General features: G+C 49.2%; 1 protein-coding gene across 1 annotated transcript; it reads left to right on the forward strand.

The window, feature by feature from the left end:
- The first annotated feature begins 2054 nt into the window (after positions 1-2054).
- EMP1 (epithelial membrane protein 1) lies at positions 2055-17288 on the forward strand. Its single transcript, XM_075498929.1, has 5 exons — positions 2055-2228; positions 13603-13720; positions 14638-14740; positions 14847-14987; positions 15600-17288. Exons 2-5 carry the CDS (start codon positions 13643-13645, stop codon positions 15761-15763), a joined length of 486 nt encoding a protein of 161 aa, XP_075355044.1. The 5' UTR covers positions 2055-2228; positions 13603-13642; the 3' UTR covers positions 15764-17288.
- The last annotated feature ends 10537 nt before the right edge of the window (positions 17289-27825 follow it).

Genomic DNA, 27825 nt, shown 5'->3' on the forward strand with positions numbered 1-27825 from the left:
CTCTCCCCTGACCTCATTGTACCCTGACATTAGGGAGGTACCCTCACTTGCTGAAACCATCATCTTGCCCACATGCAGCATTGCTCCCAAACAGGAGCAGCAATCCGCACCTTTGTTCGCCTGACACTCACTGTTACCCCCTCTCACACCCGGCTTGACAGGTATAGCAACAGGGATGAAGCCAATTGCTGACAGGGTACCAGTGCACCTCCAGGGCCACAGTCACAGCCTATGTGGCCTGTCCGGTTACTTTTCTTGACTCTGCTGGCTGGGCACCAGCCTTTCCAGACGGAGAGCTAAGAAGCAATGCTCCTGTGGGCAAACTACCGCTGACGCTGCAGAACTCCGCTGCCTCCCTGTGAGCGTCTGATGTTGTCCGTTGCCTGACATGGCCTCCCAGGCTAGAGAGCAATTTATACAAAACGAGTTTGCTCTCTCTGGACAAATAATGCTTTGCCCGTCACGGGTCACTTCATACCCAAATTCTTAGGGGGCTCCACTGCTGTTGCCCCATGTGAGTGTGTTCTAGACGCGGGTGTTTTGGCTGCTGGGTCTCAGATAAGTAATTCTGCAAGTGTGCACACAGCTGCCTTCTGGCAGGTGGGCAGTCACCTGTGAACAGGTCTGGGGCACAGGATGCTCCACCACAGCTGAAGTCTGATCCACAGAGTCTGCTTTGGGACTGTGCGCTCCAGTATTCTGTGTGGAGCTGAGCATCCCTCACTCCAGTAAGCTCTGCTGGGGGAACAGGGAAGGACAAATGGACAGTGCAGCTCAATGCAAATGCCAGCTCCTTCTGTAGGGTAAGCAAATATATTTTCCTTTCCTTGGAGACCGCATTCATGTATATCACCAAGAAGCACATTCTAACCCATAGGTATTAAACGCAGTTAGGCTTATTCCCATGGGATTGTCTGGGCACGATGTCTTTGCCCACCATATGTGTCATCTTTGCTCCTGTTTTAGACATAGCTCTGTTTTTAAGCAGGCTGCTATAGTCTAAAATTAGACCAGACACATATCAATAACACCAGAGAGAAGGAATAATCTGAAAAATAGCAAGATCTTTTTATCTGTGTAGACTTCAAAGAGCACCAGCTTTGTCTTTCAAATAAAGGCAGTCCAGTGTCCTCCTCATTGAAGTGGGAAGGCCTTTGCCAGGTATTTTATCAGTATCTGCTTATCTCTTTCTGGGCCTCTGCAAAGGCAGGCTTGATTCCTTGCAGTAGCAGATCACCAACTCTATCACAATATGGATCACATTTTAACCCAGATGCTTTCTGACAAAATTCTTCCCCCTTCACCCACATCTCAAGCACATCCCCACTCAATCTTGCCTGTAGCATCCATGAGACAACTACACCAGTCAATTCTCTGCAAATGTAAAGGATCTATTTTGAGAGGTCTTTAAGATGGCAAGAAATGCTGACCTCAGAAAACTGTGAATCACAAACTCCTTATTTCATCTTCCTTGCCTGCTCTCTCTCTGTGGAAGCAAACCACCACCATCTGGCTAACTTGCTCCAGAGTCACCACCAGGCCAGAGCTGCATTTTGAGCATCCTTGCTCCTTGATATATTCCCAAAAGTCTTGTCCATGCCAACCCCACAGGTCCGATTTGCATTCCCCCACACCGCCAGCCTTGGCGACTTCTCTCTGTGCAGCACGGGGAGGGGATGGGGTGACTCACCCAGCCTCATGATGCCCCCTGCCAACCGGCTGTTTGTTTGTTTGAGTGATTGTATTGTTGAAGTCCCGTTGCCACATTTGTAACTACACTTTTTTTTTTTTTTTTTTTTATGACAACCAGAAGTTCAGTTTTATAAACAGATGCTGTTGTGGGCCTCTATTACTCAGCTGGATCAGCGTCAGTCATTTTTCCAGGCTGCGGTCTCTGTACTGCACACTGAGTCAGACACAGCCCTGCACAGATTTCTTTGGATTGCTGGTTTCCTCCCAGCGACTCTTGACTCCCTGCCAACAAAGCAGGGCGTAGCTCATTAATTTTTTTTTTTTTTTCCCCTTCTCCCTCTCTTTAAAGGCAGACTGATTCATAGTAACTCCTTTAAAACAGAGTGGAAAGACACCACCCTCCTGCACCACCGGGGGAAACTTAAACCACCACCAGGTCACTCCCCTTCACTTCAGCTCCGCACTCCAGGACATCAGCACTGCAGCCCAGCACGCTCCTGCTCCCACAGGTGCCAGGACCGGCCCCAGCCCACACGGTAAGAGCTGCTCTCGAAAATCCTCAGCGACTTTTCTCCCTCACTGGTGCCTGCTCCCCTCACCCAGCAGCTCCAGCCTGCTTTTCTCCTCTGCTCCGCCACTTCTCTTCAACTCGGCACACGAGCTGGCTACGGGACGCACCTTAGCCTTTCAGCTTTTTCTTTGAAATCCAGCTGCGTTATGGGGCAAAGCGATACTGCTAGGCACCCTGGCTGCAACCGTAGAGCGCTGGCAGCAGCAATGTTATTTTCGCCTCCAGGGCATGTGCAGCCAGGGTGTAGGCACGGGGTGCCCAACCTGGGCCAGCCCCGGCAGAGGAGCTGCCACGCGCTTTTGGAGTAGCATTGTTTACAAACGTGGGAAAATGCCTGCTTCAAATTACGGCTGCCGGTTCAGTGTTTCTGGCTCTCGCTGGTATTTTCCTGCGTGTGTCTCTCCCCTCCATTGGTAGTTTGCCAAGCTTTAATTTAAAACAATGATCATTCCAAGTGAAGTCGGAGAGGCCCCAAAGGTGCAGGCTTTGGGGTACAATGGGGAGGAGCTCTCTTTTTCTGTTGGGGTCCCAGCTCCTGAGGCTAAAGTCAAGCCCCAGTTCTTAAGCAAAGCCATGCAATGGGTACAAATGCATGCTACGCCTTCCTGAGCAGCACAGATCCTGGAGTGGGGAGCACTGAGAGGCGAAGTGAGGGAGCGGGTGGAATTGCTAAGAGCACCGCAGGCTGCATGATGGGGGGGGGGGGCGCTGATGGGAAGTGTAGGATTGCAGAGAATGGCAATTTTCCCTATTCACCTGCCTTTTTCCACGCAATGTCCCCCTCCCTCCCTCCCCTTCTTCACCAGTTCTCTCGCTTCATCTGTCTGCTATGGTTTGTATCCTGTGGTCAAATCCCTGAACTATTTTTGAGGTCTGAGAAAGGGAGCACAGCAAAGCCAGTTTGTTGGCGCTGGGCTTTGGTTCCTGTTGCAGGAACCCAGCACGCCCCTGCACGGTTTCATGGGTCTGAAAGAGACTGAAACAGTATTTTGCCCGGTCCTGCCGGGAATGGCTGGGGCTCAGGCTGGTGCTGTGGACAGTTACTATATGAATGGCCAAGAAGCTGAGCTGACCTTAACCTTGTGGGAGAAGGACGGATTTTGTGAATTTCGAGGTCCCCTCTGGCCCTATTGCTTGTGGCTCGGTCATGCAGGGGTGCCTCCTGCCTGAGAAATAGATGTGTTTGAATGGTAGGGAAGCTGACTGAGGCAGTGAGTGTTTCCAGGGCAGTCAGCAATCAGTCTGGGTAGAAAGTGGTTTTGGAAGTTGTCATTTACCATGATTAACAATGAAATCAGTTTGGGGAAAAAAAAAAAAAAATGCTGTGGCCACAGAGCAACTTTCATGCAAAAGCTTTGAATGCCTCAAGGCACCTCTGAGAGCAGCTTTGTCCATGAACTGCCCACTTGACATTTCTGGATGGAGTAGGATTCTTTTCCCGAACAAACACACAAGAGGGAGCTGGGCATGAAGAGTGTGAAAACTTGGAGCCCATTAGCTATTGTTTCTATGATAACAGGGGTTTAAGTCAGCCGAATGCCTCCACCCAGGCCACTTCAGCTGCCAAACCTGGGGCCTCTGTGCACTGAGAGAGTGTGGGCTTAAAGGCAGATTATTTCTATTTGCTCCCTTGAGGATCAGCATAGGAAAAGGATCAAAACTGAGGTATCTTACTATCACTAACACTGCAGTGCCTGGAAGCACACCCTGAAACGCAGCTCCTTCATACGAAGCACTGCACACCCACCTAAGGAGTTCCTCCCAGCAGGCTCCCACAGAAGCCCCCCCCAGCTATGACTAACCATTCAAACACGTGGCACACAGTCCGAGCCATTCATCCAGGCTACTCTTGTGTGAGAGCTGGGCATCTCCACCAGGCACGTGCCATCCCGAGGTAGACATCTAAGAGAGATGGAGTCGAGCCACACCCAAGGACACATTAATGGAGGAGGGACTTGGGATATTGTGGAGAAACACCCAGTTTTGGAGTGGGTGCCTCAGAGCTGCAGGGTTGCTAGTGCTCCCCAGTACCCTGCTGAGGACAGAGAGCCCTGGGCTTGGAAAACCGGCCCTGCTGGCCTAGCCGGTGGTCTTTGAATTTTGCAGTGTGCTTGCGATGCAAGTGCATGCAGGAATTACTGTTTGGTGGCCTGGGGTGGAGCAGAGATTGTATTTTGAAACAGTTCTGGGAGATTTGCTGATAATAGTCAGCATTTTTTTGGTAAAAGACCCACCTCAGGGCCTTGTTTATAATGAGACGGGGGAGATTTGCTGCAAGCATGAATCCTTCTCTCTATTCATCACTGTCCCAGCTGCAAGGCTGGCACATGGCATTCAGCCTGCGCCTGCTTGAGTTTCCTCAAAAGTGGGCAGGGTGGGGGGGTACAGCCTGCTTCCTTAGCCCTGCCCGCTCCCACAGGGCTTCACAGGGCCCATCAACCCCACGCGGCAGAAGGGGTGTCCCCTTCCATGGCACGTTTCCACTTGCTCACCCCCCTGGTTCCCTTTGGCTGCTGGATGGGTGCTCTCCACTGAGTGCTACACCCGATGGCGAAAGGGGAGGCACCTGATGCCAGGCTGGGATTTGCCCTTGGATACTCAAGTGCCCCACAAGGCAAGAAATAGCACTACTAGACCCCTTTGATCTCAATGGGCTCCTGTGCCTGTACCCTTCAATAGGGAGGTGACAGCAGTGTCACCCAACACAACACAGGGCAGGCTGCCGGGTGTGGCACTCCTAATTTTTTTTCCTTCCTCCTGTTCTCCTGCAAAAAAAGTAATGAAAAAGGACTAAAAGATGAGATTTCTTTACCCTTCCTTCAAGGCAGGGAGAAGTAAGAGACCCAGAGGTGCTCTTTTACACCTCCAAAAGGGAGGGCAAGGAAGGGGATTTCCTGTCTCGCCATCTGAAGATGGATGCTTAATACTTCATGGGTCTTTTCTGCTGAGGCAAAGCAACGTGCACAGAAAAGGAGGCTCTTCTCCATGGCCCTGCTCTTTTGACAGCCCCTGCCAGGACTGACAACTAACTGGTAGCCACAGTGCTGTAATACTGGCCCTGAATAAATGTGCTGAAGCACCAGCTCAAATGTGACGAAACCGATCCTCTGTCAGAGGCAGTCCACACTCAGTCATCCCACAGTATGACACAGGATCCAGCAGCAGTTCCCCATATCAACTGCCCAGGGGCAAATTTAGCGTGCCTCCTTTCTTAAACTGCTTTCTGCTGTTACACTGCAGGAAGGGCAGCAAAGCAGAACATCTGAGGGCTGCAGTCTGGAGCATGATTTCTTCAAACTCCGCTGGGGGAGTTTTGGAAAGTACCTCCTGAGTTAGAACAGCTGGACAATGAACAAAGGAAACCCTGGCCAAATCTGCAGCTCCATGCACCCTCCTCCTCCTGAACTGTTTGCAGCAGGGCAGAGAGTACATGGAAGCTGCTCTCTGAGTAAGACCAAACATAGCCCATGCGTTGTCATGGTGGGGAGGGGTGGGTTAGGACAGCTCAGCTCCAGAACCCACATTCCCCAAGGGAGTGACCGGTTCGCCAAACTCATAATTAAGATCTATCCCCTTTCCCCTATGAAAACCAGCCTGTACCACAGGCGTGGGGAGACACCCATGATGAGAGCCCAAGGACAGGTCTTGGGCTAGGTCATCTCCAGCCACGCAGAGAAATGCAATGAACTATGAGCATTGTAGTGGCTGATGGCAGGTGAGCAGTGACTCATGCCAAAGGCTTAGCTCTTGCGATGTGGGGCCACCTGGCAATACCTTTGGATTAGAGGAAATCTGGGGCCAAGGCCTTTCCTGTCCTTTTGCCCTCACAGGGCAGAGTCTCCTCAAGGAGGGGAGTTGTGAAAGCAGCTGCCACGGCTGGGTCCATCATCCACATTCTTCTCATTCCTGAGACATCTCCCCTACAGGCCCCAGCAAGCCTCTGGAAAGGACAGTAAGAGCCATGGGAGCAAGAGGGGAGAGCTGCAAAATGCTCGGAGCTGGAAGCAGGCTGGTCAGGGGGTTGCTGATGACCACTGCCAGGAATGTGAACCACTGCTGAAGGAAAGCTGGGCTCTGAGACTGGTACAGCTGCTGGTCATGCCAGCTCAGGCAGCTGAGCCCACCTGCTTGCTAGCTGGCCTCCAGCCGCTGCCGCCAGGCCAGTGTGGTGTGCCCCGACAAGGGGAGTTCCTGATGTCTCATGGAAAGCCATTTCCACACAGAACGTGAGCTAGAATGACCCTTATACCGCTCTGCCAGCCCCTAGTAATCACAGGTGTAAGAAGCCCTCTTGAAGCCAGATGGGGCATTTTACCTCACGACTACCTTTACCCCACCCTGCACAGAGCACCGACCATCTCCAGGCTGCACAGCATCCTCTTGCTTCTGCTTTATACTCACGCTCCTGCTCCCCCTCGGTCCGTCACTCGTGCACCGTGGGTTGAAAGAAGGAGCTATCACACAATTTTGCAATTTAATCCTGCACAGTATTTTCCAAGCTGGCTTGCAGGAACAAGGACACCCTGGAGGCAGACTGACCCAAAAGCTCAGACTCTTTAGATGCCTAAGTCGCATTGACCTCAGTGTCTCATAGGCTGTACTGGCACGTTCAGAGGTTTTGCAGTCTTGAGAGAGAGGGGTGCTATCTGATAAAGAGCCCCTTCTTTTGCAGAGTTACCCTCCCTAGAAAAAAAAAAGGGAAGACCTTATGAAACTGTCTATGTAAATCAGAGAACTGCAGTTTTAATTTAAAAACGCAGCCAAAAGCACAGCTGATGTGAGCTCCGCAGACCTTCCACCTTTATCTAAAGGCTGTTGCAAGGAGGAAAACCAGGAAGTCCCACCAGAAATGATCTGTGCGCTTCTGCTCACACCACACTGTAGCTTGAACTTTCCTGTCAGAGCTGTCAGATGGTTTCTCCCACGTGGGCACTGTCAGTGTCAAAGTCACACAGATTAGATGCATGCCCCCATAAGGAAGCCACGCATGAGCACGCAGGCAGGCAGACACACACGCTCACACACCGAGTTCAGCTCTGCTCACAGGGGAGGCACAGATGCACACTCCCATTCATAGAGGGAGCCACGCAGAGCTGCAGATGCGCACCCCTACCCACACGCCATCATCGCCCAGACCGTCAGTCCTCCCACAAACGTTTCTCGCATATCTCCGTATCTTGCCTGAACCCCTGCAAGTCCCAGCAACTCCCGCGTCTAATTAACCCACCCAGGGACCATCCAATGCACTAAGGGGTGAGGGTGCTCCCCATGGCACCTCCAAAGGTGCAGAGGAACGCTTCTGTGCTTCCATTATCTCTGAGGTCCCCTTCTCCACCCCTCCCTCTTACTCGCTGCCCATCAGTCCCAGCCCTTCCTTGGCATGTCTGGTGTGAGGAGTGACAGTGTTTTCCTCCAGCAGCGGCTGCTGGCTGCCTGCCAGGCCCCAGGCAGCTGCCTCTTCACCTTCTTACTACCAAACGAACTTTGGAGTTTCTGTTGATGTTGTCACATGGCTGAGCGCTCAAGGGTGGTTTCTTCAGGACAAAATGCCAATTTCTCACTGTCTGCCCTAGGAGCTCTGATATTTCCCCACTTTCATATGAATGGCAAGCATGAGAGCTGGAAAACCCTTGTGTGTCATCTTTTGTGACTCCCCCTTGCATCTCTCAGCGAGTGGAGGTTCGTTACCAAGGGTGGATTCTTGAGGACTTTGTCTGGTCCCAGAAGACATGATTCACATGCTGGGGCTTTACCACTCCCCTGGGAAGGCAATTCCCCCTGATCCCTTGGAGACCACACCACCAGGAAAAGCCTCCCAAGAACCAGACAAAATCTTCCATTTACTTAAGCTTATTTTCAGTTGTAGCCCCTCAGGCTGCTCTACATTTTCCTTTTGGTTGACATTCATCTGCTACTTTTTCAGCCTCGCTGTACCCCATGTGGTCACCGCAGCCACCACTCATGCATGCACAAAATCTTCTCACTGCCATAAACCAGAGGCTCCAAAGGTCTCCATGTGCCCACGCACACCTCCTGCCCAACCCTTTTCCCACACATGTGAAATCTCTTTCCAGAGGCACCAGCCTACTCATCCACATGTCTATAAAAAGCATCTGACTTGTAAATTGAGGCAGGCCAGTCTGTCAAAACCAGGTTGTCAACAGCAGTGCTGGTGTACAGTGGTTTATGAAAGTCTGCAGTCAGCAAGGACTCTGGATTCATCTGGATCTGGAGCAAGAAACAGAGCAAAAGGTGAAAGCGAACAGATCCTTCCCTGTGATTGTTTAAACTTGTCATGAGCTTTCTAGTAACAGTGTGATGGGTCCAAAATCACCATGCCACCAGAATATCACAGAGATCTTCACATCTTTGCATCCTGCCAAATGACCCTGGGCATGATGAGGACTCATGCTCATATCGCACATGATGACAAGGCGTGCAGTTGTAGCACGGCTAAGATGCAGTTAGGGCCTCAACTCAGTCAAAAGGCAGATCTACAAATTCTGCAGAAGGTTTTATCCCACCCCGAGGTTTTCCTTACTGGTAGCACCATGGCAGCATTGCTGTTTGTAGGTTGGCTTTGCACTGAGGAACGCACCAGTGACAGAGGTGGCAGTTTGTGGCTGCCCCAAACAATACCAAATAGTTTTTATTTTCTGTCCCGTCCTTTCCAATTTTCCCCTTCCTTTCCTTGGCCCTGATTCAAACCATCAGTATTCCTGGCATGACTCTGTGCCACCTCAGACAGTGGCCAGGTTCATGTGCTTTCTCTAATTATTGGGCCTCCTACTGCCGCCATCAGAGACAGCATACTGGGTGAGACAGACCACTGGTCTGACTTACTACTGCATTCCTTATATTCTGTGGTGGCAGCTGGGGAAGGCAGAATTTCTTTCATCTCAGTTGCTTTCAATGTATGGAGATTTTTGTTGACGTTCTGGCCAAAAGCATTTGCTTTTTCCCCGAAATGCCAACTTTCCTTGTTGAGAAATTGAATGTATCAAACCCAAGGGACTTCAGCTGAAAAACTGAGTTTTAGAGGAGTTAGAGGTCACCACGGTGCTCACAGGCAGTGTGATTTAGATGTCCTCTGCTCCCCGGACACTATAGGCTGAGTATTGGCTGAGTTCTCCCCTCAGCCAGCATCTCTCACAGTACCCCTCACCAACCCACCCTGGGAGAGGCAGTCCCAAGCAGGAACCTCAGTGCAGAGAGGAGAATGGAAATGGAAGTCAGATGAGCTACATCCCTTAGGAACAACACTTCAGATCTGAAATATTTCAGATTTAGTTGAGAGTGCTCTGATTTTTCACTCCAGACAACCCGATCATTCCTGCAGAAACATCCTGTACACTTCCTCTCTACTCCTTTCAGTGCAGTGCACTTTCTGCCAGAAGTGAAGGACCACTACCTAATCTGGCTTACCCTCTTGAGTAGCCCACTCCCCATATTTGAGGAACTATACCGTTGGCCTTCGTCATATCTCCAAGTGGCACTTTGCATTCCATCCTGATGCTTTGCTAAGCAGCAAACCAAAGCCAAGGACTCACTTCTCCGCATTGCCCTCCAGATAGAAGGATCCAAAACACTTCAGTAGACAGAGGGGCAATATGGGTGGCTACACTTTGCCTGCATGAGAAGGTTTTGTCTTAGTTTTTAATGGATAGTTCTTGCCTGCTTGAACTTGAGCTACAGTGCAGCAGAGTATGTGTACTCCTGCATGGTCAGAGAAATAGTCTCTACACAGATAAGAGTCTGTCATGCTTATCTGTAGGCTTTTTTTGTGCTGAAGGCTGCTATGGTGATTGTTATTCATGGTTACTGTTGGTGTGGCTTGTTATTTCTCCTCATCCATTATCCCAGGAAAAGGAAACTCAGTCCGCCGTATCAGTGCAAGATCTTCTCTTGACTCCCGCAGGCTGTTCAGCAGGTGCATGACCTTCACTCCTTCTCCACCAGCCTGTCCTACCTCAGTAGTCATGCTACTCTCATGTCTCAGCTCTGTTTTTCTTGGCTTAGCTGGGGTCTCTCCTCTGGAAGTCGCACCAGGAGGCTCAATGCAGGATTCACAACCTGGTTGCTTGACTGGTTCTTGAGAAGCAGTCCTAAAACTGACAGAGTGTCCTGAACGCTTGCAGGGTTAAATAATTGTGGTTTTGAGAGCTTTGGGGTGAGTCAGTGGAAAAAACTGGCAGCTCTAGGAAGGCTAAGACTGACTCACAGCCCAAGAAGAGCCTGAGGAGCTCCAAATACAGCTGCAGTTTAGGTAGGGGATTGGAAGAAAAGGCATTTGCATGCAATTGTGTCCTATTGCTCCAGCAATGTGACCCCACCCTGTAGCGGAGAAAGATGTCTCACACTTAACAAATGGAAAGAGTGTCCTGTCAGTCACCAACGCTCTGCCAGCTTCTCTGTCTAATGGGAGGAAAAGTCCATGCCGTACCGTCAGAGACAGAGATGACTCTATTTCAATGCCGTTCGTTCACCCACTGCTCCTTTGGAATTGTTCTGTAGTGTTTTATTTAAAAGGCAGGGAGAGATGAAAGAAGGCAAAAGCGAATGAATAGAGAGGGAGGCTTGTGCTTTAACTCACAAAGGATCAAAACTAAGCTGTGAGCACATATCCCCGGGGGAGTTTGCATTTGATAGCGTGTGTATTCAGGGAGAGGTGCTGAGGTTCTCAGGAAGTAGATGCACTGAAAGCACCTGAACTAACAGTGCTCTCAAGCAGTGTGAGAACAGGGCAGAAAAAGCAAAGGGAATAAAGGATTTGGTTTTTTTCTTAGCATATTGGTCAAAGTTCTGGGTGTGGGGTTTTTTTTTTTACATTGAAAAGTAACATTTATCCCTCATTTTCATTTCTGAACGCAAAGAGAAGACGCATTTAAAAGGACTGTTCTAGTCCTTTAGGGTGTCATGAAAGTAGGTTTTTAGTCTTTCAAGTACAGGGGTTTTTTGAAGGTCCTCAAAAATAATCAGCAAAAAACCTGCTGAATTAGTTTTTAAAGAGGCCATTGAAAAATATGTCCATCTAAGAAAGAAGAAAGTTTAGCCACTGTTCAGCAAAGGCAAATTTCAGAGCAGGCAAATTTGCCACAATTTGGTGTATGCATACCAATACACTATGGTGGCAAGAGCACTCATTACAGTTTGTGTAAGAACCAAGGTAATCAGAAAAAAGGATGACAAGTAGTCAAAAGGATGGGAAGATTTGACTCAGAGGCTCTATTCAAGGCACCTGCTGCAGATACATAACTTAGTCATGGCGACAGTGATAGTTTCTCAGCTCAAGGTACAGTGGTGAAATCCATATCAGTTGCCATCCAGCATTTTGAAACCCTTATTTCTTTTGCGGTCAATGGAAAGAAGAGGTTTAACGCTCAGGCCAGGTGTGTTCATGTGGTAGCCTGCATATATCATTGAGAACTTGGATTATAGCAATGCTGAACTCAGAAATGACTGTCACTACAGTCAGAGAGGAACTCCTAAGAAGGCTGTACTTCCTTCAAGATCGTCACGAAGGGAGGTACTGTGACAAGAAAGGGCACAGTCACCAGGCCATCCAGGCAAATCTAGCCCTAGAACATGAGGAGTTTGCTAGGACACCCCAAAGCAGACAAGGAAGCCCAGCCCGTGTTCAGCGAGCCAAGGCTAAACAACTCCAGACAGTTCTCTCAGGTGAAGGAAACCTCACAGCGGACAAGTTCCTGCTGAGGAGATAGGACCAGTCACCAAACCTAATCTGTCCTTCTAAGGATTGACCTCGTTTGGGTGGGGGCAGTGACTTAACAGAGCTGGTTCCTTGAGATCCTGAACTCAAGGAACTCCTCCTGGTCATCAGCTAATGCTGAACTGGACAAAGAGCCACTGATGGAGAAGCCTGCCTGCCCGCTGTGGTTTGGGAAACTGTATCCAAAGCAGTGCAAGGAATAGCTGCAGCACTTTACAGGAATACACTCCCACACATGGCCACAATGAGAGGAAAGACAGGAGTGGAGAAAGTGGAGTCATTGAGTAAAAAACCCCCACATTTATGGGATTTTACAAGCCTTTTGTTACAGTTTGCGTGAAAGACATAATAAAGTATAATTGTGTGGTTCCATGGCAGTGTTACCACACCCTGTACAAATGGTGAAAGCATCAAACCTTACCTGAGTCACCTGGACCAAAGTAACTTGACAGCCAACATGAATCATATACTTGATATTGCTCTTCAGTACCACTTCAGTAACAGCACTACCAAAAGAAAGAGCAACACAGCCCTGTGAAAGCTTCCTAGGAAAGCAGTCTTTCACTGACCACAGAGTGGACCCAGTAAACTCTTCTGCCTGATTTTTGTGGCTATACTGTGTGATTACTAATAAATGCCTGGAAGGAGGGGAAATATGCTCACTCACTTTGTGTGAATTTTCTGTACTCACTCTCACAGCTTAGATTTGTTCCTTGTATTTTGCGTTTTCAAGGGAGAAGTCAGCAGCCTTGATGAACAGTGTCACGAGAGCTATCTAAAGCACATTGCCCTCCCTTTCCAATCACATGTTCATCAGTAACAAGGAACCTTACAAAAAGTAAAAACTTGCAGGGTACAGAGGAAAAAAACCCAAAACAATCCAAAGAGGAATTTACATCACAAGAGAATCTTATTGCAGTAATAAAGTGATCTGCCTGCCTCAAGTTTTAAAAGGGAAACAGACAGTTTTCATTGCAAACCTAAGCATCTTCCTCTGCCCCAGAACACATCAGCAGCGTTTCTGTTCTGGTTATTCTCCTCTTCACATAATGGAGTGGGCCACTGAGTAGGGGTAGCCCCCCAGTCCACTCTCTACCGCTGTTCAACACCTGATGCACCCAGGAACACACAGTCCTCTGCTTCACACCGCCTGTCCGTGTCCCAGACCAGCTGGAGGAGGCTGTGCCACGTGAGGGAAAGGGAGAACAGGAAGAGAAAATCTTTCCTGATCTCTGTGAATCCTGTGGGCAAAAACATCTCTTCCTGGAGTGTAGGCCTGGAGTATGTCATTTTTCCTTTACATAACCACACACCAATTTAAGCAACCTGTGTATATACTCCGGCTATTTTTAAAATGCCCCCAAGCTAACTACCCCTGCTCTACATCTCCTCCCAAACTGGTTCCTTTACCTCCAGGCTTTCCTTAACCTCTTGAGCAACTCCCTTGCAGATTTTGACAAAAGTTTTAGTGATTTTTTTGTGACTACATGCTTCCAGAATGGATTTAAGATCAACCTGTTTTCTCGCATGTAAATAAAGGTTATAGTAATGCTATTCTTTGATTCAGCCCTTCCCTTCACCTCCTCCCTCTGTTCTTGTTCTCCTCCAGAGCTCTCTGTATCGGTGACACCACCTAGAAGGGACCCAAGATGTTGGTGCTACTGGCTGGTATCTTCGTGGTTCACATCGCCACCGTCATCATGCTCTTTGTCTCCACCATTGCCAACGTAAGTAGAGACCGCCCTGGATGAGACAGGCTGTCGCCTCCCGCAGCAGTAGCTAGCCCTTTGTACGGCTGGCAGGGGGACAGGCGGGTGGGTGCTCAGGTCTATAGGTGAGGGGCACCCCTTCACAGCCATGCGTAAATGTCAGGCAGTGATGGGCGTGCTCAGGGAGCAGAAAGGCAGCCGGGGTGGTACAGGAGGCAGCCTCTGCCTGCCGCCCCCGCTCCCAAATCCCAGAGCCAGCAGCACCTCAACGCTCTTCATCCATCCAAGAGAGCGCAATGAGGAGCAGGGGAGATCAGCAGATGACCGCTCTGAAGCGCTGTTTATCCTCCCGTCTGGCGGCCAGGCTGTTGCAGAACTGGGCGCTCGCCCATGCCGGTCTGTCTGGACGGCGGCAGTCCGCTGCGGGGCACGGGGCCGCCACAAGCCCGGGCCCGGCGCTGCTGCGGGCGGGCAGCCCCAGCGCAGGGGGCGGCCGGGCCCCGCGGCCGCCGGGGAAACCCGAGGCGAGGCTGACCCCTGGCGGCGCGGCCGGGGCCTGCCCGCGCCCCCCGCCCCCCGCTGGGGCGGGTCTGGGGGGCCCCTCGCACCCGCCTGGGCGGCTCGCTCGCCCCACCGTGCCCTGCTGCCGCCTCGCACGGGGAGAGGAGGGGACGGTCTGAGCGCTTTCCCCCCCATCACGGGAACGGAGTTCCCCGGTGTTTTGCCTGGACCAAATGCCTCCTGGCTTTGGAAGCCGGCGTCATCTCCCCCCCGCTTCGGCTGCGCATCTGCTGCCGACACATGCTGACTTTGTCAGCTCTCTGTCTCGTGGCACTTGGGCTACTCTCGCTCCCCTTACGGTTTAGTCTGGCAACTGTCCAGAAGAGCAAGGAAGCTCCCCTCGCCCTTGACGCAACTGTTTCATCCTGTTTCAGGTTTGGATGGTGAGTTCTTACCCGTTCGGAAACGTCTCATCGGGACTCTGGCTACTGTGCAACAAGACCTGCGAGCAGCTGCCAGTCAGGAGTGGTGATGAGGGTAAGTTACATCTGCATTTTCATTGTGGTGATGAATTGCAGAACCGTGGTGCACAATACAAGGCTAAGTCCTGACCTTCTCAAATCTATTCCCTGTGTGTTCACAGCTTCCCTCAAAGCCGTGCAAGCCTTTATGATCCTCTCCATCATTTTCTCTGTCATCGCACTTGTCATGTTCATTGTGCAGCTGTTCACCCTGGAGAAAGGCAAACGTTTCTACATCACTGGAGCCATCATGCTGGTTTGCTGTAAGTATGCACGCCTTGCGATGGCTCTGCATGTGTCCCACTGCCCCTGCAAGTGCAAGTAGCTGCGCAAGTCTGCCACACATGGCCATCAGGGGAGGTTGTCAGACAGCTAAATGTTTCCAGCGGCCTATTTTTTTGATAAAACAAAGCACTGAGGAATTGGAAAGTGTTGGGTTTTTTTTTTTTTACTGTATATAATGAAAGTATTTCCAGATTTTCATTAGAAAAGCCCAGTGGATTTTGCAAAATACCTTTGAAAGACAACAAAAAGAATTCAAGTATTTTGGGGGACAGGGGAATAAACAGTTAGACAGCTACTGCTCATGGGATTCAACACGTTGCACCAAACTGTCTGCAGATCTTATTACTGACTTCCTCCTAACAAAGGTTTATTCCCCATGGCACCCACTAAACAAGCCCCAAGTGTCTTATGTCATCACGTCTGCAAGATAAATCCTCCATAAATAAGCCTAGTGGGCAGCAGCCCCTCTCTCATATGGCACAAGACGTGCATTACAATCTCAGGGGACAACAGGACTTCAGAAGTCCTGCAGCAATTCTGGTTTCTGTGCATTTTCCAACTCTCTTTCTTTCCCCCCTTCCTTCCCACAGGGATGTGCATTCTGATTGGAGTCTCCATTTACACAGCTCGGTTCACAGGCACGATATACGAGTCCTCAAGTTCTCACCACGGCTACTGCTTCATATTGGCCTGGATCTGCTTTTGCTTCAGTTTCATCATCAGCATCCTCTACCTTGTTCTTAGGAAAAAATAAGGCTGATGGGAGTCCAGGGGAGAGGGTTGGCTACTGGGAATGGGGAAGAATTGCTCTGCGGAGAGAACTGTTGGGCCAATAGACAGAAACAGCCACCATTATCACCACTGCCACCACCACAGAAAAATCACTAACAAAGCTAGAATCTTCAGAAACTCCTTCACCAAAGAGAGGGAGAAACAGCTCCAACTGATCTAGCACTCCTGGGGTTGTTGCACCAGAAATCTGCAAGTGACCCAGACAGATCTTCTCCTTTTCTGCAAAGTCATGTCATACCTTCACAAAGCTTCAAGCTCAGCAGTGATGATTGAAGGGCGCAATAAAAACAAGGGCTACATCTTTTTCCCTTCCTAGAGCCCTTCTCACTTACCTTTCAGTGTGCCTTGTGGGTTGAGCAGTGAGGCTTATGACCCTTTTTTGTCCATTGAAACAAATGGGATGGGCCTTTTGTTACATGTTTATATATATATATATGCACATACGTGAAAGTTAAATACATGAAATTGAGAAGCAACCCAATAGAAATCAGATTAAATTCATATTAAAATATCTACAGGAATAAGGCAGCAATTTTTTTTGCTGTTCTGTTTACTATTTGACATTCCCATGGTTGAATCAGGTACAGGTAGGAAGGGCAAATATACAGGTGTGGATGATGGAGAGGGAGAGGGAGAGAGAGAAAGTGTGGGGGTGAAGATACACAGGGGTTCCTAATTACAGAGGATGCAGTTGCTCAATGATGCACATACAGGGAGGGAATCATCTGGGTGTGTGTCTACACTAAAATCTTCTGTTCAGCTCCAGAACACTGCAACACCACAGATCTTTACTGAGACAAGTCCTTATCTGTAGGCAGAGGTTTTTTCCCACATTGTCACCCAGTACATGGTATTAATTGAGAGCCCCACCTTATGACACAGCTGATCTCAAGGGCAGATGATACTGGTTAGCAGAGGAAATGTATTCCCTAATGAGAGATTAGGAGACATGAGGCAGGGCTTCTGAGTTCTGCTCCTTGCTGCACAACCTTAGGCTAGTCACTTAACCTGGTGCTTTTCCATCTGCCAAATTCTTCCATAAAACTATACCTACCTCCCAGGGTTGCTGAGAGATTTTGAGTCCACTCTGTAATACAAGGTCCCCATGTGACAGGCTGGCATGGGAAAGTAAGGCATTGGTACTGCTGCAACCCACAAATTCCTGTCAGTTCGAAGAATCTCAGTCACAAGTGGCATTTGTAAGGGACAAGAGGTCAAAACTTCCTGTGACTCCATCCACAACTAAAAGGCAGAGAGTATAAAAAAACATGCAGGTGCAGATTGTGCATGGATGCTATTTACCTCTCTCTCTCTCTCTTTCTGTTACATTTTCTTCTTATGTAGTCTTTATCAATTTGGTGGATATATTCTAGTACTGTATGTTGCTGTTTCATTAACAAAGGTTATTTCATATATAGTCATTGTAAATATTTTGAAATGCATATTTTTAACTTTGAGGGTATAAAAATAAAATCTGATTCCCTTTATTGTAAAGAGTTTTGCTCTGTTTTTTTTTCATTAGTGTTTCAGATATTTGTTAACAGAAGCATTTGCTGTTCTCACTGAATCAAAGCTCACCCCTTTAAGATGATGCAAAACTACCATGTTCTCTTGCTTGTCAGTATATGAGATTTCCTGTTCTGGAGGGGAGCAGGAAGCAGAACAATTCTCAGAGCTCCTGTTTCAGGCTCTCTGCAAGCTCAGGCAGATAGTGTGAGCAATGGTAACACTCAGTCTGAGAGCCAGGCTTTGCTTCACACCCAGGAGAGCTGGAAATGTACTTTCTCTCTCCGGCAGAATCTCATCTCTGTGGAAGCTGCTGCCTAAGATGCTGCAAGATTTATTGTGTCTTAGACCAACCCCCAGCACAAGTGAGTCCCAAAGCAAAATCACTGAGGTGTTTGCCTGTGCCACGTGAGTTAGTATAGCTGTTGCCTCCTTAGAGTTGTCTGGCCAAACACCTCAGCAGCTCTAGAGCTTGAGCAAAGAGTCCAAGGCACAGGCAGATCTCAGCAAACTTGGGGCACAATCCTGTGAGCTGTGAGGTGAGGTAAGGCCTAGCGGGAATCAGCTGGGTAGGAAATTTATCAATTAATCCACCTTAGGGAGAGCTAAGACACATGCTAGTTGAGGGCAGAACGGTGACATGAATCTTCAGGAGCTAAGGTTTCACCAGAGAAGGACCTCATACACAGCTGGGTGTGGGAAGGTTCATGGTGTGTGATGGGTGGACACTTATCTTGGTCTCAGGAGGTTCCAGGAGTCCTGCTGTGCATCATCCTTCTGGCAGTCCTATAAGTGCAGGGTAACCAAAGACCAGTCAGGCACTGGGGACAAGGCTCCTCTGGCTACAAGCTAACACTGGCAGGTGAGACATGAGCCAGTGGCTGAGGTGGGAACACTGGGGCATGCTAGCCAGGGAGCTCTGCAGGAGCACACCCACTGCTAAGCTGGTATCCCTGCCCTGTTTCTAGCATGGCACAGATCACACATGACAATATGATACCTTACAGGATGACCAAGCAATCCCAACTTTGTTGGGGTGCCCAGGACAGGTCACAGGCAATGGTCTCAATTTTTGAACAATGGTCTCCCACAACCCTTTCCTCACCACAAACTGTTGTCATTGGCAGCTCAACAAGGATATGAAGGCTACTGGACACTCTGGGCAGCTTGGTTTGCCTGAAAAACCCCTTGGGCTTTTAAGGATCAGTACCCTAATCTACAGTTGGAAAAAATCACTGGGTCCTCTGGCATCTGGCAAACCTAGTCAATCCAGTCCCTGAAGTATAACCCATTCCAAATGAGATGGTCTTTGCTCCACACCTGGTAGCTCCCACCGCCATTTCTGAGTCCTGTTATATTAGGGGCTGGCAGTCAGGGAATTACATTGGGCACTGGCAGGACAGAACACACCAAACAGAAAAGCAGATGCCAACAAAGATGAATCAATTACAAAACAGAAGGAAGCAGAAAAGGACAGCAGCAAATGGCACTATTGGTTGTGTCATATGATTAGTGTTTGCTCAAAAATCATCTTCAGCACAGCCTGGAGTGACACGGACCCAGTGCCACACAGTCTGTGAGACACAAAGTCATGGCACTGCTGCAAGAGCCGTTCCAGGGATTTCAGGGACCAAGCCTCACAAGGGCCAGGACCAAAATGGACTCCATTACTTCACAGCAGAGTCTTTGCACTAGGAAGAGAAGCCTTTGGAAGAGGAGAAGCAGAGAAACAAAACGATTCCCGTGCCTGAGACTCCACTGTAGAGCAAAGGAAGGATTCCCCCTCCCTGGTCCTTTTTCTGCAGGTCGCAGTGCAAGGAGGAAGGGATTTTCCATAGACAAGCAACTGACTAATTCAGGGCATTTGACTACAGTAAACCAGCTGCAGGAAGCGCTAAAAATGAGGGACAGCCGGGGGGGCAAGAGCAAGAGACACTCTTGCTCTGACCAGAGAGTCAAGCTATGCAGGCTGGGAAGAAGCAGTCCAATAACTGCTGACATTAACAGGTTTGAAATTATCTGTACATGTTCATGGGAGTGTTGCAAAAGCCGCTGCAGACAGCTCAGGGGAGAGCCCTGCTCTGTGAATGGCAGAAGCCAAAACCGACCAAGCAAAGTAACTGACTCCTGGGCTGATCAAGGGGTGATGACAGCACTGCAAATACAAAGGCAGCAGCACCATTACAGAATGCAGCTGCCTGCCAGCACACCCAGAGCGGGAGAATGGCTTGATTCCCTTGCAGCAAAGACAACAGAGAAAAAACAAACTACCACCACCGACAACAAAAAAACCAAGCATGCAAGGAATGGGGAGATCACGGGAGGCATAACAGGTGATGCTAGGAGTGGTGTAAAAGATTATGGGTCACTTCCAGCACTGGAGTAACTCTCCACTGCTGGCATCCAGGGTGCAGTTAGCCCAAGAATCATTTAACAGAGGAAAGTAAGGCAAAATCAGCATGAAATATTAACCCACTCAAAACATATCCAGCCCAGGGGGCAGCCCAGAAATGTATGCTGCAGTTGTACTCGTTGTCTTTAGAAGGCTGCCTAATCTTGCGATTATTTACATTTGCAGCTCTGCCTGCTCAGATAATAAAAGCAGTCAGGATACCAGTTGATTGCTGGAGGAACTGGGGAGGAATTTTAATCCCAGACCCTCTGTTCCTGCATTGCACAGTTGGTGAAGTGCATCACTGCAGGCAGCTCAGCTCTGCCGACATTGTCAGAGCCATGGTATTGGATTAGATACACAGTGATCTGATGCATGATGACAAATCTCATGTTGCACAATTCACCCAAAGTATGTGGGTATCTGGTATAAATATACACCTTGTCATCTGTTACAGTGCTTAGGAAACTTGATTGCCTTTCTGCTCAACCTAGCGTGGAAGGCTGTAGCTGGCAGGCTGCCTCCATTCCACCCCCTTTCAGGCTTCTCATGTGGACCAGGCTAGCCAGGGACCAGAGGGGTCAATCCTTAGGGTGAGGGGCCTCCAGCCAGCATATGCCTAGAGGCAAGTACAGGAGGCATGCTCCTCAGCAGAGATTTATGAGAAGCCAAGATGCTTCATCTGATCTCTTAGGCTAATCCCAGTGTCAGGATTTGGGCAACAGAGCTGGACCTATCTGCAGTGAGGTCTAGGGGAAGAGGCAGTGCTGTGGAGCTCTGCCCTGTGAGTATGGTCACTCTCATACAGGTGACCTGGAGAGCATAACGCAGAGGTGCTAAAGGAAGAGCTGTTGGGGGTGCTCCTGCCTCTCTCCACCTTCCAGATAAATCTGTGCAGACTCCAGGGCAGCTTACCCAAGTAAGGAAAAGGTGGTTCTGTAGGCATGGCCTGTGAGACGGGGAGTCAGCATGGGGGGGGACTTCCATGTGCTCCTCACACTGCAGCCATGACAGGTCTCCCCCCCATGCTCCTGGGCAATGCAGGGCTCCCTGGGAACTGCTGACAGCCCATGCGTCCTACTGATGTCCCTAAAACTGAGGCTGCTGAGCATTTTGGGGGCATGTTTAGCAGCTCCCAGGATTGGGTCCAATGCTCTCACCATTTTTGTTTACAGACTCAGGGAGGTAAAAGATAGCCTCAGCAGAGCTTGAATGTATTTTTTAGAGGGTTCTGTTTCTAAACGGCATTCTGAAGCAGGAGATGCTTCATGTGTATCACATAGAGGATAACCAACCATGCAGCACAGCAAGCAGCTTTGTGGCAAAGAAACCAGAACCCCTGCACTTTGCATCCCAGTTCTGGAAAGGGCTTGCAGGCTCTGCAAGAGAGACAGGGTGTGGGGAGAGGGAGGCAGAGGTAAGAGGCAGGAGTGAAGTACTCAGTACCATCCCAGAAGCAAGGAGCATGGGCACTACCTAGCCAGGAGGATGGATTGGCAGTGATCAGATGCCATGCAGGAATGGGGCAGCAGAAAGAAATGGGGGATCCAATTTATGGACGGGAGGGAGAATGAGATCGACAGGAAGAACAAACACTGCAGAAGACCTGAAGACCATCACAGCACTGGTGGGTTGAGGGAGGACGAGCGGTTTAGTGGGGAGGTGTATGGAGTTTGGGACACCTGAGACCCACTGCAGTCGTCTACCGAGCATACAGAGCCTGATCAGGCAGTAGGCTTGCTTCTCCAAGGCAGTACCAGAGGCTCATGTGCACAATCCTGCCAAAAACTGGGGTGAACCATCGTAAACCATCCAGCGCCGAGGACCCACGTGTGCCCTCTCAGCCCCGTGATGGCTGAAGACCCCGGTCCCCTGCGTTGTCACTAGAGGTCAGTGCAAGCCCAGCAAACGCCTCTGCTGAATATACCTTATGATCCTATGATTTGCGGCATGGGCATCCCCAGCCAGCGACAGTGCTGCTTTATCATAGTATAATTCAGAAATGGGAGCGTGCCCCAGCCTCACTCGGCAGCCCTCAGGTGGGCTCCCCGCTGGCCGGTGGCATGAGAAGAAAGAGGCATGTCAGGGGCATCTTGTCCCACATAAGAGGTAACATCGTGGGAGTGTTTATCGCCAACGAGAAACCTACAGGGCAAATGGAAATGGAAGAAGAAACTCTACAGGGGAATGAGCAAAAACTTTCTAACCATCAGGCCTGAACAAGACGACTGTGGCTCAATTCCCTTTGGCCACTGAGCCCTGTTTGGCTCAAGGAGATAAATGGGTTTGCCCCTCACTCCTGCAGTTAATGCCATCCCCTCTGCTGCGTACTGTCAGAGAAACTGAGGCAGGGAAATTGCATTGAGCTGGGGCTGGAAGCAGAGAATGGAGGAGACGCTGGGGTGGCCTGAAGATGGAAAGACTACAGTCCTTTAGGACCTCTACAGTTCCTGCTTGGGGAGGGGGGGGGAGGCTTTCCAGCTAACTCCCCTTCACTTCCAGTGGATCTTAACAAAACAGGGCTTTCCCAGTTCCCCAAAGAGCAAGCCCTAGGTTCCTAAAGGCTGATTGCAGCAGGCCAGTAGCTAAGTCTGTATTAAGGTAACCAGCTTTCGGGGGTGTGGTTTTAATACTGATGAGTTGCCAGTGAAATCTGTGGAAGCTGCAGAGGCTCAGCAAGGTCCATCAATTTAAGTATCTCATTTCAAACACCCAAGCCACAAAAACTGAACACAGACACCCAGTAGGGACCTTGAAACCCCACAGCAGGGAGACAAAGAGATCAGAGAAGTCATTGCTTTTTTTGCCATGTGCCTACCAGAAGATTTGTAATGACCTTGCTGCAATAAAGACAAAGTTTGTATTTGCGGAGCAGTAAATCTGGTGGTCCCTGCTGTATAATTGCAAATCTGGTGGTCCCTGCTGTATAATTTCATGCCCATAGAGAGGCACAACTGCTCTCTTGCTGGGGAAAAGGGAATCATGGGGTGGAAGTGTGGTAGAGCCCAAACAACAGGAGATAAATGAAGCTGAGCATAAGAGGTGAGTTTTTTCCACTCAAATTCAGAGGATTCTGCAAATTATAAAGCGTGCGTTTGATCCAGTCATCAAAGCTCTGGCAGAGGTGAGAGAGGTCCAGGAAAAGGCCGTGGCTTTGAGGAGTTCTGGGAGTTTCTGTTGTGCTTTGGACAAGTGCCTCCTTCTGCCCCCTCAGCCTAACCTCTCCGGTGTTGGAGAGGAGACCTCCCTTTCCCTCCAGCCACTTGCACCCTTGGCACACAGCTCCCCCAGCTGTCACCTCCCAGGCTGCCTCCGTAGGAGCAGGAAATCAGAGGGGACCTGCCGGGCTCTTTCTGCAATGCACTGCGTTTGGGACAAGGGAAAGGGAAAGGTTGTGGACATAGCAGGCAGTTCAGCGGAGATCTGGGGGGCAGGACCGATCCAGCTACCTACCCCATAGCCGTCAGCGGTGCCTCCCCTGGCAGCAGAGAGCGCAGAGGGCGAGGAGGGGATATCCTGCTCCCCAGGCAGGAGGGGGAATCGGCTGTTTAGGCCATGCTTGCTGCATGCCAGCACAGGTAAAGCTGGTGGTCAGCTCACCCCTCACCACCTCCCCAGCTGCTGTCCTGGGCAGCTGCCTGCTTCACCCGCATCTGCGGCTAATGAGCAGCAATGAGTGGTGAAAGGAGGCTGGCCTCCAAGGAGAACCTTTCCATATTACTTTCACCATGTGACTAGCAAACAAGGGCATTCGGGTCAGGATTCACAAATCCTCAAGCAGATATCAGTCATGAAGAATCAAGCACAGTCATAACCAGATCCAGTGTGCTTCAGAGCAGAACCAGTGCAGCACAGGGAGCGAGACCGGGCTGACCCGTAGTGCCAGCAGAGCCGTTACGGCACACTGGCCCTTGCGAACATTCACATTCAGATGACTATGGCTTTGACACATGCTAAGCACCTTCGCTGAACTTCTCCCATGCTGGGTCTCTCTGTCCCATTCTATTTTTCCACTCACCGGGAAAAAACAGAGTTCTGCACTATCTGCTTCTAAGGCAAAGCTTAATGAAAAGCAGATGCTTTCCACCATGACTGTTTCTTTTCATACTTCCCTAGATGACTCCTACCCTCTCCCTGCTGTGGAGATGGAAGCAAAATTTGGCAGAGCAGCAAGCTGGGAGTCATGCAGGAGCCCTTTATGGCCCAGGGGAAAATCAATGCCACTTAGGCCAACACATATGCTATAGATAAAAGCACTACTTGCTCAGAGAAGCCATGATCAGGAAAGTTAGCCTGTTCCTAACTTTCTGACCATTCTAGCTCTGTTGCACATGTCTCCAAATATCAGCAAAGCTTTTGTGCCATTGTGCTTTTGTTACAGTAAAGTCAGATCTAGATGCAATTCAGGTGGAAAACACTGCACAGCCACACGTGTATCACGCCTGGTGGAGCTAAAAGAACAAATCCACATCCCTGTGTTGTAATCTTACTCTTTTCCCCAGAATCACTGATCTTAATGGGATCCAAGCAAAATGGAGCTCTTCCTTCATCAGAGTGCTCTCTCTATGAGTAGGTGCAATGGATGGGAAGCCACACACCCTGAGATCTTGCTTCTCATCTCTTTCACTGTCTGGAATTGCCCTGTTTATAACAGCATCCTTCATATGCATGGTTTCATCTCAACTTTCATAGTTTCACATAACCTATTTACAAAGGTTGAGAGCATGGTTGCAAGGTCACCTCTAGCAGGTGTGGGAAGACAGATTTCTACCTCTGCTTTCTGGGTCTACCAAAACCTTACGCCTGACTGTTCCCAATATGCAAAACAAGACTACTGTCTGCATTCCCACCTTCGAGACAGCCAGATTAACAGCCACAGTGTAGGCACCACTTGTCATTATTTAACCAAAAGCGCCCTTCTCCCGATCTGATCCCCAGCCCTTCCAGGGGTGGGCTGACTGACACATGCCATGTCACCCCCCACCACACTGCTTCCTTGGGGACTGCCTTCCTCTTGCTTCCCAGTGCTGCCACCTTCCAGAGCTCCCACAGGTACTCACAGGGCAAATGTCTCAGCTTTAATCCTCAAAGCCATCAGCAATTATCTTGCATCACATTCACCACTGTTCTCTATCACATGTGCACTCTTGGTTCCCACCAGTGCTGAAAGCTTCCAACAGCCGTTGCCTTTTCAAAGGGCACTGCAGCCAGCCATTTACACTTTAAATAGATATTAAAATGAAGCCACCTGCACGCCTTCCAGTTCCCGAACTGCAGAGCAGAGTGATGGATAATGGAAGTGTACCAACACATCAACAGTTTCCACTAGCAACTGCTGCAGAATAGCATGATACCAACTTCAAATATGGACAGGAAATGGCTTTTGATATCAAATGTAAGTTTCAACCCCACAAGAGTCTCTAAAAATAAGCATTTTATTCCTACCCGCCCTTGATTTGATACCAAATGGATTGTGGAGAAGGACCAAACTCTAGAAACAGAAATAATAATAGAGGTACAGTTTTAATTAACTGATCCTATATTCTTCCCCTTTGTACTGGACCCACTGCCTCATTCAGCACACAGAAGTGCTCCACAGATGAGGCTATCTTCCTTATTCACTCTGTGGCCATATTTACCTGCACACCAGCAGCGCACTGCACAACATACAGAACTCTGCTTCCCTCCTGGGCTTTGCGATTTGCCTCGTTATAATTACTGCTGAGCAGTTCCCAAACTCAAAAGGTCTTTTGTCTTCCAGTCACCACTGCAAAACCAAAACATTATCACAGGCATTTTAGAGACAGGGGAATTGATTCATAGGCAGATCACAGCTAAAAATCTGCAATGCCGACCATTAATTTTGGCCACCACAGTGGCTGGCTGCCTCTACATACAAAAGGAAACAGCTCATGACCACTACTGAAAAGGTGGGTGTATATGATTTGCTCAGCATCACATTCAGAGTCCATGGTAAAGGCAGAGAGAGAAGAGTGGGTTTCTACAACCCACTGTAATGTTCTCAGTACGGCTAGCTGTATTCATCTTCTTGCCTGCACACAGAGGTAGAAGGAAGGTTGCATGCATCTCCTTAAGCCACCAGTCACCTCACGTCAGGATTCCTGATCTGGGAAACACCAGGAAACTTCCCACCAATGTGAACCCTCTGGATGGGAAACACAAGAACACAAAGATAAATGTCAAAAGGATCAATTAATCTTAGGTGCCACTATCAAGACACCAATAGCCCATGTATAGAAATCTCCATGCACTCAAAGCACAGCTCCCATGGGTTTCAGCTGTAGTGGTGATTTCTGCAAAGCACACCCCAAGGGCTCCCATCAGCCCCTTTCCTCCCCTGCAAAAAGTCATGTCTGCGTAGATCTGCTTTTAAACAATTGAGCACAAGCTCTGTCTTGGCTGAGAACCAAGTGCTGCACATTTGCATCCCAACTTTACGCCTTCTTGCGCATTGAGCCCATCCAGATGGCAGGCTGTATTCGAGGCTTAATGATCTGCTTGCCCTCCCCCTAGTACGGGCACAGTAAATCACTGGCAAATCTTCCCGATGGTCTTTTAGAGGGAAGACAGATCAAATACATACAGTGTGTTTTAAAACACCAAGTCCTCAGGAAAATTATGGTCTGCAACATTTGTGCAGAGCATGGATTCAATGGAATGACTTAAAATGTTTGCAAGTAAGCTTTCCCTGCCAACTCACCCTTCCCAAGTCCCCATGCCTGGGACTCTCTCCTTCGCCAGGCAAAGATTTTGCCAGATTTGGCTTGCTCACTCCACTCTTGGTCACTGCAGTTCCCTGTCCCTTCCAAAGAAAGGCTCTTTTAGCAGAGACAGGCAGACCAAAACTTTTGGAAAAATCTCAAGAAGAAAAGTTGGAGTTTCGTCTGTTTGAAGGTTGGGTGCTGCTCACCACAGAGGCTGCTGGAGCCCTGGCTTCCAGGGCAGAATTTTACACATCCAAGTCATGACGGGGAGATGTATGTGTTCACGACATGAGACCTGGCTGCATCTTGTGCCTACAGAGCACTGCACAGAATACAGGGGTCTGCTCACAGGACCAGACCTCAAACCCTGGAGAGACATCTTAAGATATCTTTATGTGTGGCCACATAAGATACTTTTCTCATTTGACGAGAGGGTAAAGTGGCACAAACAAGCTTAGTCTCAGTAAATGGCCCCAGCGATCTGACTGCCCCCCACAACATCACAGAGAAAGCTGTGGCAGAGGCAGGCACTGCCTCTGAATTGTCCTGACAGAACTTAACAGCCTTAATGTGAAGATACCTCTGTGGGGTACCTCCATCTCATTCTCTTCAAACTTTCCAATATCTGTGGTGACTAAGGCCAAGGCTTCACGCTCTGCAGTCCTTATTGCTACCGAGCTCTGACCCCTCCCAAAAGCTGCTCCCACTGTGCCTGCTCAGTGGGGCATGGTCCTGTGTTGAAACACCATGTGCTCTTGTATTTAAAGATCGGTGAATGGTTTGGCATGCCAAGGCAATTAATTCACGTTCACACCAAACTTAATTGTGACATTTCCTGGGTACTCAATTTTGTTCCTCAAATTAAGTGTTTTTATCATCAGAAGACTGTTTTCCAGTGTGTGCAGTATACTTATAAGAAACAATTCCCTCCTGTGGAGTTCACTGTATTTCTGTCCACTTAAGCTGGATCTGACAAGTTATTTGTATGCCTTGAGCTAACCATCTGCATATGAGTAAGCATCAGCTATAGCTTACATGTAATATACTGCACCAAATATAAATATATCCACATGTGCATGGAAACAAAACGTCAATGCTATTTGTCAAAGAATATGGGAGCAAGGGCCAGGGACCAGCGAAATAATTTTCAGCTTTTAAGTGACAGACAATGGAAGTGATCCAGTCTTGCATCTCATGATTACTGACAGATTGGCCAGGATTTGGATGCTAACAAAGAGATTCAGTACATGGGCCTGGTTTCAATTACTGAGCATGTGTCCATATGGCTCTGTGTGTGTATGTGTTTATACTGAGTGTTCTTTCTTGTTAATGGGTGTTGCATAAGTACAAGCGTGCATGTGTGTGCCTGTGAACACAGGGTCAGAGCTAGTTCAAAAATGC

This window comes from Mycteria americana, chromosome 1 (assembly GCF_035582795.1).
Source record: "Mycteria americana isolate JAX WOST 10 ecotype Jacksonville Zoo and Gardens chromosome 1, USCA_MyAme_1.0, whole genome shotgun sequence".
Classification (NCBI taxonomy): domain Eukaryota; kingdom Metazoa; phylum Chordata; class Aves; order Ciconiiformes; family Ciconiidae; genus Mycteria; species Mycteria americana.

Excerpts from the sequence above, each read along its gene's own strand:
- EMP1 (XM_075498929.1), top strand. The coding sequence starts at position 13,643 with ATGTTGGTGCTACTGGCTGGTATCTTCGTGGTTCACATCGCCACCGTC. Across the intron at positions 13,721-14,637 it reads TTGTCTCCACCATTGCCAAC|GTTTGGATGGTGAGTTCTTA; the intron begins GTAAGTAGAGAC and ends ATCCTGTTTCAG. Across the intron at positions 14,988-15,599 it reads AGCCATCATGCTGGTTTGCT|GGATGTGCATTCTGATTGGA; the intron begins GTAAGTATGCAC and ends TCCTTCCCACAG.